This window comes from Malus domestica, chromosome 16 (genome assembly GCF_042453785.1).
Source record: "Malus domestica chromosome 16, GDT2T_hap1".
Classification (NCBI taxonomy): domain Eukaryota; kingdom Viridiplantae; phylum Streptophyta; class Magnoliopsida; order Rosales; family Rosaceae; genus Malus; species Malus domestica.
In genome coordinates this window covers 14,977,280-14,995,473 of record NC_091676.1, presented here as the reverse complement: position 1 = coordinate 14,995,473, position 18,194 = coordinate 14,977,280, and the positions used below count along the sequence as shown (strand labels likewise).

The window sequence follows — 18,194 nt, the reverse complement described above, 5'->3', positions numbered from 1 at the left end:
TTTGGTGTTGTATCAATTTGGCTTGGCTTTACTCCCATAGCATTCTATGCGCAACAACGCAAGGTCTCTTTAATTTTGTTTCTTTTGGTGCTATTCTAATATGGTGTTGGAATCTTCATTCATTTATTTTTCTTCCATTTATTTAAAAGGAAATGATTGAAGATAATGTCTAACCGGTGTATTATTGGTTATGATGAAAGATTAATATTTGAAATGGAGGTAAGATATGTCGTTTATCTCCCTTTTTGTCGCGTTTCGATCTACTAGCAGAAGTAATTATAATTGAGAGTTTTTTCCACGATATTGTTGGCTTTTGTTGTCAACCTTTGCAGGGAGTCCACTCCCATTGGAGTTCATGAAAATATGAAATTGGGAGAGTGCCTTCAAGTGTTCCCCATACCATATAGCCAACGGATTGTTCAATATAAGTTCGATTTGACAAATTTTCCCTGAAGCTGCTCCAAAAGAAAGAGACGAAAAAATAGATAAATAGAGGTGTTAGGTGTGTGTGAAGATGCTCCACAACGTCAAAAAGTGTCACATCAAATCACACACACATCCCCACTCAAGAAGATAAACACTGACCAACTCCCACTACATGTTAGTTGTCTACTCGGCACAAATTCAGAATATCCCAATTCCTTATCCACTTCCATTACTTAAATCATTTTCTGGTCAGTACCGCGGCAAACCGCGAAAGCACCAACTTTGCAACCATTTATTTATTTTATCCTCACCATTCCTCCTTTTGCCAGATTGAAGTTTCCCATTATATCCATCTCTCTCTCTGGTTTTCTTCCATGGCTTCTTCTCTGCATTTCCTTCTTTTCTCTTCATTTCTCTACACTTTCAGCATTTCTCAAGCCAAACCCTACAACCAACTAAATGGTCTCATTTTCCATGTGAAAAAAGATGCGTCTACTCTCCAGTATGTGACCGAAATTCACCATGGCACTCCACTTGTACCCACAAAGCTTGTAGTTGATCTCGGCGGTCCATTTCTCTGGCTCAACTGTGCATCATCGTCTTCTAGCCGTCTGATTTCTCAGCGCTCAATCCAGTGCCTTGCAGCAAAGCCAAAAACCCAGGATCAGGGTAGCAACAAGAAGTGTGATATTTTCACGGAAAATAGGATCACCCAAGTGGCGACACAAGGGGATTTACTAGAAGACATCATGGCCGTTGATCAAGTCACAGATGGGTCAAAGACAGCATCAAAATCAATCACCACAGTTGGTTACAACTTCCTTTTTTCTTGTGCACCCATGTTCTTGTTAAACGGCATCGCAAGTGGCGCAAAGGGAATGTTAGGCCTCGGAAGGACTCAAATGTCAATGGCCTCACAAATTTCTGCCCAACTCAGCTCCAAACTCCAATTCATCATCTGCCTTTCTTCATCAAACGGTGTCGTCTTACACGAAAACGGCCACCACAGTTCGAATTTTCGCTCGAAATTTCCGGACTCAATGACATACACACCCCTTGTTAACCAAGTTGAGTCACCACATGAGTACATCATCAATTTGAAGTCCATTAAAATTCGTGGGAAGAAAATGTCTCTGGATATTGAAGAAGGGAAGATTAAGCTAAGCACAATTGTTCCCTACACTACTGTGGAGAGCTCAATTTATGCTACATTTACTAAAGCTTATGAGCAGGCTGCAATGTCTATGAACATGACTAGGGTTTCCCCTGTGGCACCATTTGGGCAATGTTTTAGTTCACGAAAAAAAGATGGCACGTTGGTCGGTCCAAAAGTGCCGGTTATCGATCTGGTGCTGCAGAGTGAGTTGGTGAAGTGGAGAATTCACGGCAGAAACTCGATGGTTCAAGTGAGAAACGAAGTTATGTGTCTGGGGTTTTTGGATGGAGGTTTGAACTTGAAGACTTCGATGGTAATAGGGGGTTATCAATTGGAGGATACCCTTCTACATTTTGATGTAGGTGCTTCTAGGCTAGGATTTACTCAACAAAGTTGTTCTGAGTTGAGATTAGACTCTGCGTTTAAACATACATGGTAACATGTAAATAAATGTTGTTCAATTTTGGTAACAACTACATGTAACTCGACTTTATGTACCTACAAAATGTGCTTATTGTACTATGTTGATGCACAAAACCGGAGGTCTTGGAACAACGTAAATCCGACCGTGAATCTGCAAGAAAGTAAATAACATAAGATGTATCGTGGTTCACCCCAAGGTTTGGGTTACGTCCACACTGATTATTGTATTTCTGAGAGGATTGTGAGGGAGAGAGCGTGAGGATCCTTATGGCCTAGGAATTAGCCTCCCCTAATGAGGAAAGTGAGAGGTCATTTTATAGAATAAGAACTCCTCACTTATTACATATTTGCCATTTCCTTTATTACATAATTAAATTTAAGTCCCCTGAGTATTTATACGAGGTCTAAATATGGAGGCCCTAAGTATGGTATAAACAGTAGTCCCCCAAGTCTTCAGTCAATAGAGTCTGTTGGCTGAAGACTTCAAATTCAGACCATATGTGGGTCGAAGTAACTATATGTCGTCTAGGACTGATACTCGATATGAGGCGATGCTCAATCTGAAATGATGCTCAACTAGAAGTAGCACATGTTGCGAGACTGCTCGGCTTGTAGCTTATGTTGCCTTGGTTGGCTCAGCTTGTGGCGTTAAAGGTGAAAGAGTCCCTTTTATAGAATAAGGGCTCGCTCCTCAATACATAAATGATGGGCTAGAGTTGATGCTCACATCGAGGTGGTTGCTCAGTAGGCGGCGATGCTCTCTAATGAAGGTAAAGGAGTCCATTTTATAAAATAAGGGCTTGCTCCTCAGTACATGAATAATGGGTGAGGAGTGATACTCGCGGCGAAGCGGTTGCTCAGCTAGCGACGATGCTCTCTAATGAAGGTGAGGGAGTCACTTTTATAGAATAAGGGCTCGCTCCTCAATACATGAATAATGGGTGCTCTCTAATAAAAGTGAGGGAGTCCATTTTATAGAATAAGGGCTCGCTCCTCAATACATAAATAATGGGCTAAGTCCTCCAAGTATTTTTCATAAGGCCCAGTTGAGGCCCAATATATGGTACATAATGTAGTCCCCCAAGTCTTCGATCAATAGAGTCTGTTGGCCGGAGACTTCAAATTGAATCAATGTATGGGTCGAAGTGGTGGTTGTTCGGAGGCGATATTTGTATACCCTAACCGAAGCTTTGTAGGTGAAGCTTTGTAGGTGAAGCTTTGCAAGTGAAGCTTTGCGAGTGAAGCTTTGTAAATGAAGCTTTTGAAGCTGGAGCTATGTAAATGAAGCTTTTGAAGCTGGAGCTCTGTAAATGAAGCTTTCGAAGCTAGAACTCTGTAAATGAAGCTTTCGAAGCTAGAGCTCTGTAAATGAAGCTTTTGAAGCTTTTGAAGTTGAAGCTTTGTAAATGAAGCTTTTGAAGCTGGAGCTCTGTAAATGAAGCTTTCAAAGTTGGAGCTCTGTAAATGAAGCTTTCGAAGCTAGAGCTCTGTAAATGAAGCTTTCGAAGCTAGAGCTCTGTAAATGAAGCTTTTGAAGCTATAGCTTTTGTAAATGAAGCTTTTGAAGCTAGATTGACATGAGTGATGCTCATGAATGTTTATGTTGATTGACATGAGTGATGCTCATGGATGTTGACATGAGTGATGTTCATGAATGTTAACATAAGTGATGCTCATGAATGTTAATATGAATGATGGTCATGAATGTTTATGTGTGATTGACATGAGTGATGCTCATGAATGTTTATGTATGATTGACATGAGTGATGCTTATGTATGATTTTGGAGTACTTAACGTACTTTTGATCACCTGGTTGGTGATAATAGCGGCAGGCTGCCGAATAATTTTGGGAGTACTGGGCGTACTTTTGATCACCTGGTTGGTGATAATAGCGGCAGGTTGCCGAATAATTTTGGAGTACTTGGGCGTACTTTTAATCATCTTATTAGTGATAATAAAGGGCCTGACTCTTTTGGGCATATAGGCCTTCGCCCTCCACATAACATTCCAGCCCATTATTTTGGGCTTGCCCTTTTTATTATCATTATTATTATTATTATTATTATTATTATTATTATTATTATTATTATTATTATTATTATTACCCTCTGATGGGGTTTATACAGATGTCTACAAAAGATAAGAAAAGTAAATTGCATCACTTTAAAGTAAGGAACCCTTATCTTCCTCCTAGGTTTTCCCGTAACTTTCTCAGAAAATAGGAACATGCATGATGAAAGTGAGAGCCTCCCTTTTTCTTTTTCTTCTTTCTCTTTCCAGCAGGTGGCAGACATCTTATTTTCTCTTTTCCCTTTTTCTTTTTCTGTTGTCTGAACACCAGCTGGTGTACTCCAGCCCCAATTTCTGAAAACGCTCATGGTGGGTCATGGGCAAAACAAACGCTCATAGTGGGTCATGGGCAAAGCATGCTAGTTCTTGAATCTGCTTCTCCAGCCCTCCGATTCCACCACCGGCAACCAATTCCACCAAGTTATTCAGTACTTGCTGACTAAGGGTGTATGTTCTGAGTGTATAAATACGTTTCCATAGATGAGGCCAACAAGTCCACCACCAATGAGGGGTCCAACCCAGTAGATCCAATTGTCGTGGAAGTCACCGTTGTCGCTGTCTCCGCCATCGTGGACCACGGCTGAATCCAGAAAAGAATGCATGGCCCTTTTCGAAGTCGGAAATGGAAGGGACGACAACTCAGGCGAGTCACTGAGTTGGTGATGCTGCTGCTTGACTATTGAGAGAGACAGAGAGAGATCTGCGAAGGTTTGTCTCTGGAACAGCCCAATGATGGGGGTTCTTGAAGCTTCTCGTTCTTGCTCCTTTTTGGGAATCATTGCAAACCCAGCGCACAGGGGCAGCAGTAGAACGCCACACAGTCCACGATCAACACGCCGCTGCACGACTTGCAGTACTTTCCCGTGCACTTGATCCGGTCCCCCGCGCAATCGTCGACGGCGTACCCATACCGATTCTTCCGCGCTGGTGTCGTGGTGGATCTCGTGGATGACGTGTGACATTCTCTGCGATGGTCGAACGACCCGGATGTTGATGACGACGACGATGAACTCCCGTGGTGGTTACGTGACGCCCGAGGTGGGTTATTCTCGTCTATTGGATTTCACCTGAAAGCATGAAGGGAGAGACCAAGACTACCAGAAGGAACAGAAACAGCTTGGAGACACCATTGAATCTCAAGAGGTGGCTGCCTAATTTGGCACCTCATGTGTGTCTGGTAACTTGCAGTTCCCATCACCCACATCATCCCCCTTGAGCTAGTGATTGAATTATTTGAAGAGACCAACCTTGCAATCTCTGAAACCAAATGCTCAACTGGCCTATAATACCTGCCAGAGTTTTGGTTTTGATCTCTCTCCTCATCACTAACAACCCACTTTAGATCTCCGGTGTAAATTATAGCACCTCTTTCTCCGAGAAATGATGAGTCCACTTTTCTTTCGAGCTCTGAGAGATTTGCTTCCACATCTTCTCTTTTCATGAACCTCACAGAAACAGGTGAGAATTGGAACTTGATAAACTGGGTTGATTTCAACGGTGATGCGGAATGAGTGTAGATTTTGATCCCAAGTTTCTACAGATTCACGGCGAATGTGAAAAAATGAAAGAAAACCGACACAACTTTTCGTATCGTTTTCCACAGACGGCGCCAAATGTTGATGCATAAAACCGGAGGTCTTGAAACAACATAAATCCGACCATGAATCTGAAAGAAAGTAAATAACACAAGATGTATCGTGGTTCACCCCAAGGTTTGGGCTACGTCCACACTGATTATTGTATTTCTGATAGGATTATAAGGGAGAGAGTGTGAGGATCCTCATGGCCTAGGAATTGGTCTCCCCTAATGAGGAGAGTGAGGGGTCCTTTTATAGAATAAGGACTTCTCACTTATTATATATTTGCCCATTCCTTTATTACATAATTACATTTAAGTCCTCCGAGTATTTATATGAGATCTAAATACGGAGGCCCTAAGTATGGTACAAACATACTAGATTTTGACTATCCAGATAAACTTTTCTTGTGCAAGCCTGAAGCACGACGCAAAAATGAAAACAAGCATTACATTTTATTAAATAGAATAAATTGTCGATTTAATAACTGAATTATTTGTGTGAAATTAAGTTTTTAAATTATGTTTTGGTAAAAATAAGTTCTCAAACTCATTAAAAAAAATTCAATTTCATTCCATTTGAAGCCATTCTATCCAAGAAATCAATTTAAGTCCATGATCTGCACGTAACACATTTTGAAGGGTAATACCGTCATTTTCTAGTCCATAGGTCCTTAACGTTGCACATAGGTTGTGAATTGTGCCAGTTTACTCTTCAAAATTAACTTCATACACTTGTATAAAAAAAAAGTTAATAACAATAAGTTATTGAACTCACAAAAACTGCCAATATATCTATTGTTGAGATCAACTTTGAGCATTATGCGGAATCTCACGTGAGCACGGGCAAGTTGGTGAATGAGAGGATTGTTGGGTTGTGATCTACTTTAGTACACGTGTGAGGAAGTATGGCTGGTGATGTAAGCATAAATAATCCAATTAATATGCATGGTTAGCGGAACGTTGGATTTTGTTTTATCACATTAAATTAAGAGTAAATTGTAGCTATGGTCCCTTAACTTTAACTCAATTGGAGCAATGGTCCTTCAACTAAAAATCCATTACCATTGGTCCTTCAACTTATCAAAACGTGCAGCTATGGTCCCTCAACTAAAAATCCATTACCTTTGGTCCCTCAACTTTAATTCAACTGGAGAAATGGTCCCTTAACTTTAACCCAATTGTAGCAATGGTCCTTCCAACATAACTCGTTTTGACAAAATTTTTTATGTAGTTGACGAAAAAGACCATAATTACACACTTTGATGAGTTGAGGGACCCTAATTATATAAATGGTTATTCCAACATAACATATTTTGACAAAATTTTGAAGAAATTGGTGAAAAGGACTATAGCTACACATTTTGATAAGTTGAGGGACCAATGGTAATGGATTTTTAGTTGAGGGACCATTGCTCGAATTTGATTAAAGTTCAGGGACCATTGCTACAATTTACTCTTAAATTAATTCATGTGATCGTGATACGCACTTGTGTTCATGAAAAAATAAATTAAGAACGCATGCATAAACTTAGATTAAGTTTAGAATTCCAACCCTTAGATTTCATATGCAGACAAATTCAATGTCGTTGACGTCTCCAAGTGTTGGCATGCCGACAATGATTTGCTAGTATTTTCTCCTCCAAGTGGTGTGGCAGCAAAGCGGAGTGGGTGTGGTGTTTTGTTTTTCAATTTTATTAAATTGCAAAACCTTGTTGTAGGCTTATCTGACTGAACTGTATTTAGGACAAAGAAGGAGAGAGGCCGGCCAAGGGAGAGAGAAGAGAGATATGTAATTCTGAGGTGTATGTTGTATCAACCCATTGTGCCTTTATTTATAATAGTAGGGAAGGTTAAATCCTGACCCCATTGTGCTTTTGAAATTTGATCCAATGACTACAAACAGGGGCTCACTTTAAAAGTTATAATAACTTTAACATTTTGATCAAATTTCAAAGGTCCAGATTTGTGGTCTTGGTGGACCAGATCCCTTTCCGTTATGAAGGATTAATAGGACACATAATAGGAATCTTTTGGACATTTAATAATTGTGTCCTCTAATTAAGGGAATAGATGACAATGGAGTATAAGACCCTTAAAAATTGTCCTCTATGGCCATACTGAACAATTTTTAACTATCCACCATCACCTTATTTGTAGACGAACGCTAATGAAAATGGCTTGAAAACTTGAAGTTTTAATCAAAATGACAAAAATGTGTTGTAAGTTAATGATACCATGAGTGACTTTTTACAGTAAGAATGTTATTTTCGTTAAAAGTGAACAGTACCGGGAGTATTTCGTTAAAACTCCCTATTTGTAGTAGTGTTTAAGGGTAAATTAGAAATTAGATCACAACCAATATGCAAAGTTAAGGACTTAATAAGCAAGCAAATGATGGTATAACTCTATCAAACGTGTCACGTGCAAGTCACGTGACTTTGTTTTCCAAAAAGGGAATCAGCTAGTGACCAAGCTACGGCAACCCACCCTTTCGGGAGGCCAGGTAGACTCACAGAGTCATTACAGCATCCCTTGACCACCACATGACTTAAGTTGATGAAAATTTAAATAAAATAGATTTGAATATATATAATAGTGGGGATGAAATGAGGAGTTTTTAATGAATTTACAGACTTATTTTATTGAGAAAATAATTTAAGGAGCTAATTTTCACTTAGGTGATAATTTAGGAACTAAATCGGCAGTTCACCTTAAAAAGTAAGTAACTTTTTTTATTTTGTATTTATTATGTACTTATTGGTTATTTTTTATGTCCACTTTGGAAATCAATTAATCTCAAAGAGTTGAGTAACAAAGCACCCGTTTTCTAATCCCGTCTGATTCACAATCAAAGAAAAATAAATTTGGACATTGCCAAAAATCCAGATTGCAAAAGCCAATTTAATTCATGTGGTATCAGTGTTAGTAGAGCTTAAAATGTCCTAAAATCTAGGCAAAGACAAGTTAGCAACACGATTTTTGATCTGGATACTCAAACGAATATATTCCTCTGCCAGTAGTCATATAACAAATCAAGAATAATGATTAATTAATAAAAGAGTAATATTATACTTATCATTTATTTGTACCATTATTTGTATCATCTTTCTAATAGAGGTAAGGTTCACCAATATATGTGGGTTCTAATTTTATTACAAAGATGATACAAATGACAGTGCAAATTGTAGAATTATCAGAGAGACGGGGCTGAAGATCCACTTCCAACAACACCGATATTGTCCCCAACTTATAATTACCACATGCACAATCCGTCAAGTATGAGATTTTATCACAAAAAGCCTCGGTATTAGTTGGAGTAGGGTTAGGATATTTAAACTCTTGTTTTCTTATAAATACAGCCGATTTAGGACATTTCAACTCACCCCCTCACGTGGGACCCGATTTAGGACATTACACTGTTTATGAAACTTACGACACTGTTTATGAAATTTACTACACTGTTTATGAAAACTTACGACACTATTTATGAAACTTACTACATTGTTTATGAAACTTAACGGTACTACACTATTTACGAAACTTAACGGTACTACATTCTTCTTTCTCCTCTTCTTGAATTTTCTTGGCACATTCTCACCTTCCAAACACATTTTCTTCTTCTAATTTTCTTCGATGCTCATCAAATTTTCTCTGTATCTCTTCAATTTCTTAACTTTTTACACCAATTACCTAATTTTCTTCTGTTGTCCGCCCATCTGTAGCTTCCTCTTTTTCTCCACCTACAATCTTAACTTTCTACACCACGTGTTATTATGTAAGTGGTGGGAAATTTTATTATTTTAACACAAGAATCTCACCACTTATATAGAGACGTGGTATATCACTCCGTGTTCCAGGCACATTGAAAAGTCTCTCGTCATCTTGACTACTATTAGGAAACAGCACCACAAAAATAAAACTGGGAAAATATAATTCAATTTGAAGTTTTTCTCTTATTCTAAGCAAATAATAATAATAATGTCTTAATGATAGCAGACAATGGGGAGAAAACAGAATGGAAATAAGGGGGTGGGGTGGGGTGTATGCGCGCCAGCGCATGTGGTGTTTTTATGTGGAACACTTTGGATGCAGTCCCTAATTACCAATGTTCTTTGATTGAAACCTTTGTGGTTTTTAGTTTTTTATCGAAGTTCCTGACATTAATATAATAATGTCTTTCTATGTAGGTTATTATATTTTTAAATTAAAAATGGAATTTGTATTTATTTATATAATGAGATTTTAAATAAAACCTATAATTTATGGGATTAAAAATATTAAAGATGAATTATACTCTCCAATGTGTGTGTGTGTGTGTGTGTGTGTGTGTGTGTGTGTTGTGTGTGTGTGTGTGTGTGTGTGTGTGTGTAATACATGGGTACGTTCATCAAAACTAACTAAAAAATTATTGTACCAAAACATGGGTATGTTCTTCAAAAACACAAAAAAAAAAAAAATGATATTAGGCTTAATAATATTATTAAATTTCCTCTATTAAACATGACATGGATACATTCTCAAATAAACGAAATAGAATATACCCATATAAGTTTAAAAAAAAAATAGATTAGAGAAAATATTGAATGAATTTTATATATTAAAAAAAATGGGTACATTTTATATTTAAAAAATGTACATTTTTCATATAACAAATTGGTATATTTAAGAATGGGTACATATGACACGCCCCGTCCCGAAGGAGGGCATGCTGGCCTTCACGTGAGAGTGACGTAACCATTTACACAGTTCGGAAGCTTTAAAGATACAATAACTAAGATGTAACACCGGAGGGTGAGTCCTACTTTTGTGAATTCTGTCAGAACACCGTTGGATTCCTCGTGGCCACCAAAGCTCTGCTATCTTGAACCTGGAGGGGCGCAAAACAAATGTACGACTGGGCACCTAAATTGGATCCAATTGTGAGCGTATGGTGCGGGGGTGACTAGCGATTTATCGCATAGCTATCAGGAGAGGATAGCGTGAGCATAACTATATTTCACCTAGTTCAGCCGCACAGACCTTTTCAGGGGTTCCGACTCGTGTGCAGTGTAGTACCGTACAGGTCACTTACAATGACTCCGGCTAGATAAAATTGATGAGATTGATTATGAACTATAGGTTCAGCTGTACAGGCCACTATAGGTGGATCCGGTTGACATATTATTTTTCATGAGCTATTTATATGTTTTGTTGAGATATTTTGGCATGGCATATAATTCACATATCACTACTTCTGAGTATGGTTTTGAGACAAGTATACGTATTACATATTTTTGGGAAAGTATATGGGTTTTACAGCGAGGGGTTAGCGTTTTGATAATGAGATGATTTTCGAAAAACTTTGTTTTACTGACCACTCAACTTTGTTTTGCGCCCCTCCAGGTTCAAGATAGCAGAGCTTTGGTGGCCACGAGGAATCCAACGGTGTTCTGACAGAATTCACAAAAGTAGGACTCACCCTCGGGTGTTACATCTTAGTAATTGTATCTTTAAAGCTTCCGAACTGTGTAAATGGTTACGTCACTCTCACGTGACGGCCAGCATGCCCTCCTTTGAGACGGGGTGTGTCAACATATAAGATTAAAAAATTGAAAATTTAATTTAATGGGTACAAAACTTACTATAATTTTATTTTTTATATTTTGGAAATGTTTGAATTGAAAATTAATTAGGAGTTTAATAAGGATGTGAGTATTAAAACTCTAAATCAATTACTAATTTTTATTATAGAAATTATGTAACTTACATGTAATTCATTAATATATTAATGCTAGGGAGTTTGATCAAAATCTAAAAACTGATAAGATCTTAGTCAATGAACATTAGAAACTAGGAACCAGATACTAATTTTTCATTTTTATGTTATTTTATTTTATTTATTATTTTGTCCCTTATCATTAAATAAAGTTAGTGGATGGTTTTTTATTAAAATGCAAACATTAGAAGCCCTTTTCATTAGTTTTCCTTTTATTTTTATTTTTTTGGTGCTTTGTCTACGTACATACATTTACGAAATATATTCACCATTTAACAGTCATATATGATCACTGTAAGATCCCACATCGTCCAGGGATAATGATCATGTAAACCTTATATGTATATTCTCATCTCTACCTAGCACAAGGCCTTTTGGGAGCTCACTGGCTTCGGATTAAGCGAGTTCGCAGAAAGACCAATCCCAGGATGGGTGATCCATTGGGAAGTTCTCGAGTGAGTTCCCAGAAACAAAATCGTGAGGGCGTGGTCGGGGCTCAAAGTAGACAATATCGTGCTATGGCGGAGTCGAGCCCAGAATGTGGTGGGGGCCTGAGCCGGGATGTGACAATCACCATATATGATATTCACCATATTATTTTTTTGTCAAATATGATATTCACCGTATCATCGTTAGTATTATCTTTTTAGTCCATTCATTTTGATTCGTTTAGCAATTAAAATTTGATTTATGATCATTTGGGTGCTACTATTGACACTTCAAACTCCTCATAAGACTATTTTCTTTCAAAAATAAAAAGTTAGGAGTATACGATGAAATTTTAGAGTATTAATAACAATTTTTTTTAAGAGTGCTAATAACGATCAATTTTACTAATTTTTTTTTCTTCTTTACTTTGGTTGGGGTGACAAATTGTACGGATCAGGTAGGCCTCAATATGATAGTGCCACAGTTTGGCGAAGTAAGTTGGTATAAATAGTTAGTAAGTGAATTGTTTGGCCATGAGATATAATTGTAAGTTGTAAAAATTCTTCAAGATAATTGCAATTACATAAGCATGGAAATATCTAAAAATAAAATGCTAACAAGATTATGTTTTAGAAGGAATTTAACTATCAATCACCACAGTATGTGATCTACAAAATATTATTTAAGTATACGGTCTATCTAACATCACACTTCCAAAAAATCATATACAAAATTTGAAGTTTTCATATATCTCTTCATTTTGAAAAACTCTTTGAAGTTTACCGATAAACTATCATAATACCAATAAGATTAAAAAATTTAATCTAAATTTGCAAACTAAATGATGTATCATCAATAAGAAATAAGCACGTTAATCAACACTTCAAAATCTAATTATCAACAACCGCATCATTAGTTTACAAAGTTTAATTTAAAATTGTATTCTCCCTATAAGATTATCCGTGAAAGGTTGCATCAAAACCATTTATCAAAACAACCATTTTTTATTCACCATGTAAAATACAAAAAATAATACCAAATAACAGTTGTTTAATCATCAACAAAATATTGTCCTCTTAACTCTTAAGCATTAGAAGTGAAGTTGAAGTTCCCACAAGTTGTTCGACTGAACAAAAGTGAGGAGCTAAAACCAAGCCTAGAAGTAGCCAGATCAAACTGCAGAAGATTGTCCTCCAGTTGGTGCCCTCCAATCACAATAGAAGTTCTTGGCTTTTCGCCTCCATCCACAAACCCTAAACACAGGACATCATTGCTCACATACACCATTGAATTTGCTCTGAACATTGTCCAATATACACTCTCGCTCTGCAACACAAGATCAATTGAAGGCACAGAAGGCCCAACCCTCGTAACACCAATGTTCTTCGAACTGAAGCATGCTCTGAAAGGCGCAACTACTTTCACTCTTGGGATTTTATTGGCAACTTCTTTCACAAATGCATTCACAACGGCGTTGTAGATTGAGGTCTCCAAAACCATGTACAGATTCACCGTGCTAATCTTCGTGCCCCCATACCCTTCATTGTCAATGGCCATCAATGAAGTATTCAAAGCAACAACCTTTCCATTGACCTTAATCGACTTCACATTGATGAAGTACTCCACCGAAGGCTCGCCTTGAAAATAAGCACCGGCTGTGTTGACAAGGTTGATGATCAATGGAGTGAAAATAAGTGAATTGTGTTGTGATTGGCTCATATTTTGAGCTGACAACAATGAAGTGACCTGTGTTTGCTTTCGGTGGAAATATCACATGGTGTGGGTTGCATGAAAGTTACAGACAAGTGCTGCAAAGTAAAAGCAAAAGTGGGTTTGCCTTTTGACTTTGGGAACATTATGCAACAAATATGATGATGGCTTGGCCTTTATTTAATGCAAGGAAATGCTTGCATTATGTGTGCTTGCCGAGGGAGAAGGTTTGCATCAGGGAAGCATCCAAGGAGATGGTGAAAGCATTTGGCTTTACCATGGGAAAGGTTGAACATGGGTTGAGAGAAAATCAAGAGAGCTAGAGTGAAAAGTATTCTAGTGAAAGAACTATTGGGGTAGAGTGAGGCTCTTGGGAAAATTCTATGAGTAGGTGTGCAAGGGATTTGGGATTGGGTTATGTCGATTTAACTCATATGTATCTTGTACTGTTATTCTCATAGTGAAGAGCAATATATCTCCGGGTACGTAGGCAGGATTTTTGCCGAACCTCGTAAATTTCTCGGTGTCTTTATTTCTTGTATTTTATTATATTCAACTGAGTGTGATTTGGTGAGGTTGTAATCTGAATCTCGTTTCTGCACTGACGAACGGGCCAAGGCACAACAATTGGTATCAGAACATCGTTGGAGGCTTTGGTTCGTTAGAGGTCCAGATTTGTTGTTCACCATGGAATTTTTAGTTGAGCAATTTAAAAGGAGAAACAGTTTTGCTTTTGGTAAAGGAGAGTAATGGAAACCTGAAGAAATGGAAGCCGTGTTCAGGGATGCTTGGATCAACTGCAAAAGTTGATGATGAGAAAGAAAACAAAGGCCTCTTTCTTCTTACCTCATTTTCAGATTCGTACGAGAACCTTGTGAAACTTTACTGCATGGAAAGATAGAGTAAGTTTGGAGCAGGTGCAAGCTTCTTTGGTGTGGAATGATACACAAATGAGACCATGGATGATGGTGGGCACGAGACTGCTTAAGCTATTCAAGGTTGGAATCATGGAAGAAAATTGGAAAGAGGATCTGAGAGAGACAACAGGTTCATATCCGGTTTCAGAGGCAATGGCCACAGTGCTACGGGTGCAAGGCCGGGTTGTAGTAAGTTTGTGGCAGAAGGTTTCCAGTATGCCCTCTAGGTACTTGAAGCAACACTTCTCCTGGTGATGTTTAGTCTTAAGTGTTGTAGGGGTTTTGCAGCAGGTGGAGCTATGGGATTCACAGGTGATGAGATGGTCCTGAAGGAGGAAAAGTGTGAGGAATGTTTGTCTGGCTTCACGGGTGTTGCTGGAAATAGGTGCACTGACAAGTTTCTAGGTTGCAGACAATAAAGAGGGGAAAACCTGCTGGAGGAGACGAGGATGTGTCGAGATCCTGTCTGAAGCTAAATGGTGAATTTTAGCTTGCATCAGCTGCACATGCATTGACAATGACTGAATTGGAACAGGACCAACGAGGTTGATTCAGGGTGTGTATGCTGGTATGTAAGGCCAATGAGCTTTGGTGATGGGTGCAAGGATTTTTGCATTATATATTCGCCAAGGTGGAGATTGTTGTGATTGGCTCATATTTTAAGCTGGCAACAATGAAGTGACCTGTGTTTGCTTTCGGTGGAAATATCACATGGTGTGGGTTGCATGAAAGTTGCAGACAAGTGCTGCAAAGTAAAAGCAAAAGTGGGTTTGCCTTTTGACTTTGGGAACATTATGCAACAAATGTGATGATGGCTTGGCCTTTATTTAATGCAAGGAAATGCTTGCATTATGTGTGTTTGCCGAGGGAGAAGGCTTGCATCAGGGAAGATCCAAGGAGATGGGGATAGCATTTGGCTCTACCATGGGAAAGGTTGAACATGGGTTGAGAGAAAATCAAGAGAGCTAGAGTGAAAAGTATTCTAGTGAAAGAACTCTTGGGGTAGAGTAAGGCTCTTGGGAAAATTCTATGAATGGGTGTGCAAGGGATTTAGGATTGGGTTATGTCGATTTAACACATGTGTATCTTGTACTGTTATTCTCATAGTGAAGAGCAATATCTCTCCGGGGACGTAGGTAGGATTTTTGCCGAACCTCGTAAATTTCTCGGTGTCTTTATTTCTTGTATTTTATTATGTTCAACTGAGTGTGATTTGGTGAGGTTATAATCTGAATCTCATTTCCGCACTGATGAACGGGCCAAGGCACAATAAATTGGACACCTCAATATTGGGAAGGAGAATATAAGGCCCGTCCCCGAAGATTACAACGCCACTAAACTTTGATGAAAAGCTCAAAAAATTGCAAACTTTCAGGGGAAGCTAAAGGCAGAAGCAAATTGAGATAGAAGCCCGATTTTATCCCTACCGAGGCCAGCCATGCCCTTGACACCACTCGCTAGGCCTTCTAACAGAAATATGGGCCCACAAATGAAGAGTAGGTTGGGGACAGAGACCAGCCTACCTAGATTAGACCCATATGTGGATTGTAGGGACACAGTGTCTTGACCAAGGTCGCTGCTTGTGGTGGTGCGGGTGACGGTGTTACCGGGGGAGAGAGCACATGTGTTGTTATTGCAGCTTGGCTTAGGGGAAGAGTAGCACTCTGTAGTACATGACTTGGAGTTCGAGAGTGAGCATTGGGCGGAGTTGCAGCGAGCCGGCTTGTAGGTGGAGGAAATGTAGTCCTTTTCACAGTCTACCTAAACGTACCGACCACCAAGATCGACTGTGAGTTTTATGGGTACAAAATGGGTTCTTTGGCTGAAGGTGGTGAGGTATTGGAGGGTAGAGGAGTCTTTTACCACCGGAAGAACAAGGGCTTTTGGTCTGAAAAAAGCAGTTTTGGCAAGTGAAGGGGCGACGATGAAGTGGAAGAGTAATGAGCAAAAGAGAAGGCAATGAAATGAGGAGAAAGCCATTGTTAGTAGTTGATGGATTTGAATGGTTGAAGTGGGATGACATTGCCACCAATTTATAGGACTTAGAGGTCAATGAATATCATTGACCAAAAATCAGGAGTGTTTTATATTGACCCAAAATTAAAACCCTAGTCTGTCAAGGATGGCGACTCTGGACAATTCCTTGCCAGCTAAACTCGCGTTCATCTATGTCATTTAAGTGTCTTTCTAAAACTTTATTCGTTATTTTTCTTCACTACAAATGAATGTTTTAATAGTTTTGGATTTGTCTAATTTCTTTGTAAAGACGATCTATGAATGATGGATTCAAATATAGACGGTTGAGATCCTTGAAAAAATTTACAAAATTAAAACCACAAGAAACTATTTCGAAATAAGCTATTTGTGGATATCTCAACGAAAGATAACTACGTACATATACACACATTTTAAATTTATAACTACGTAATTTTTTATTTTTGCAAGAAGCTTGTAACTCAAATGAGTTTAACACATTTATCTCTACTCACAACATCTTAAGTTCGATCCCCCTCCATAACGTCCCTTCTATATATGAGAAGAAAACTATTAGTCTTCTTTTGGGTGCAATAAAGCTCTATATGTTAAACATGCATTTCTTCTTATCATTTCTCAGACACGAAAAATTCTTGTGTGTGTGTGTATATACACACACACACACACACATAAATATGACCTTATTGTTCTCCATGTGGAGGCAAATGAGATGTGTAAATGTACAACTTTTTGGCACTTTCCGGCCAAGCAACCATTGGAAATCCCAGATTGACACTTTTTGGCAGAGGAATTGTGTCCGTTTTAGAGTTTCCAGATCCAAAACTCGTGTCGCTGACTTGTTTTTGCCCCGGTTTAGGTTATTTTAAGCTCTTCCCACACCTGACGGATTGGGGAAGTATCGGTATCGTTAGAATAGGGCCCAACGGACTCGCCGATCCAAAAAATCCAACAATTTTGAGCATCCATTCCCCCTTCCCCTCCTTCTCGAGGATAATACTGGACCTACTGGTGGATGTAACGAGTCAAAATGACTTACAACCACCATGGTGTCTCCCCGGGGGGGAGGATTTAATAACCCCAACAACGCACTGGACAAAAGTAGATGGTCCTTTAACTCAGTCACCATGTATTTGCTCCAAACACAATAAAAAATCAAACTGGTGGAAGTGAACAAAAACCATCATCGAGAATCCTGCACTATATAACCAAGTCTAATACTCTGCGATTTTAATTGAACCTGAACCGGATTCCTGGTCAAAAGTTTATACCAATCATATGGCGCAAGAGAAGGTGGAAGATCTGGTACGTGGTTCATTTGGAGGACTCTATGAAGCTGACTTCTATGGAACATGGAATCAAACTTATTAGAGCTGCCTTGGTGGATAAAACATTGGTTAAATGGGTGTAGAATTAAATTCTTCGATGGGTAATTTTGGTTCCGGTCCCTAATCAATTTTATTATTAGACTGAAATCTTCTTTGTTTAAATATTTTGATCAAGGTCCTTAACATTATTTAAGATATTTAACTCATGCATTTATGCATTGAATGTCCCACAAATCATGAAAGTTAAACAAATTCAAATAATATTTTTAAAATATAATAAATTTTTAAAAATAAATATTAGAGTAATATTGTTCTGTTCTTCACAAAATTATAGCAAGAAAATAGTGTACCCACAAAATTATTAACATATTTTAAACATAACTATTGATATATTTTTTTAGTACATCG

General features: G+C 38.3%; 1 protein-coding gene and 1 pseudogene across 1 annotated transcript; one reads left to right on the top strand and one right to left on the bottom strand.

Annotated features, from left to right (window-relative positions):
* The first annotated feature begins 674 nt into the window (after positions 1 to 674).
* LOC103403847 (probable aspartic proteinase GIP2) lies at positions 675 to 2,119 on the top strand. Its single transcript, XM_008342697.4, has one exon. It carries the CDS (start codon positions 801 to 803, stop codon positions 2,019 to 2,021), a length of 1,221 nt encoding a protein of 406 aa, XP_008340919.3. The 5' UTR covers positions 675 to 800; the 3' UTR covers positions 2,022 to 2,119.
* Positions 2,120 to 12,922: 10,803 nt separating this feature from the next.
* Positions 12,923 to 16,446, bottom strand: LOC103431984 (probable aspartic proteinase GIP2; annotated as a pseudogene).
* Between the last annotated feature and the right edge of the window lie 1,748 nt (positions 16,447 to 18,194).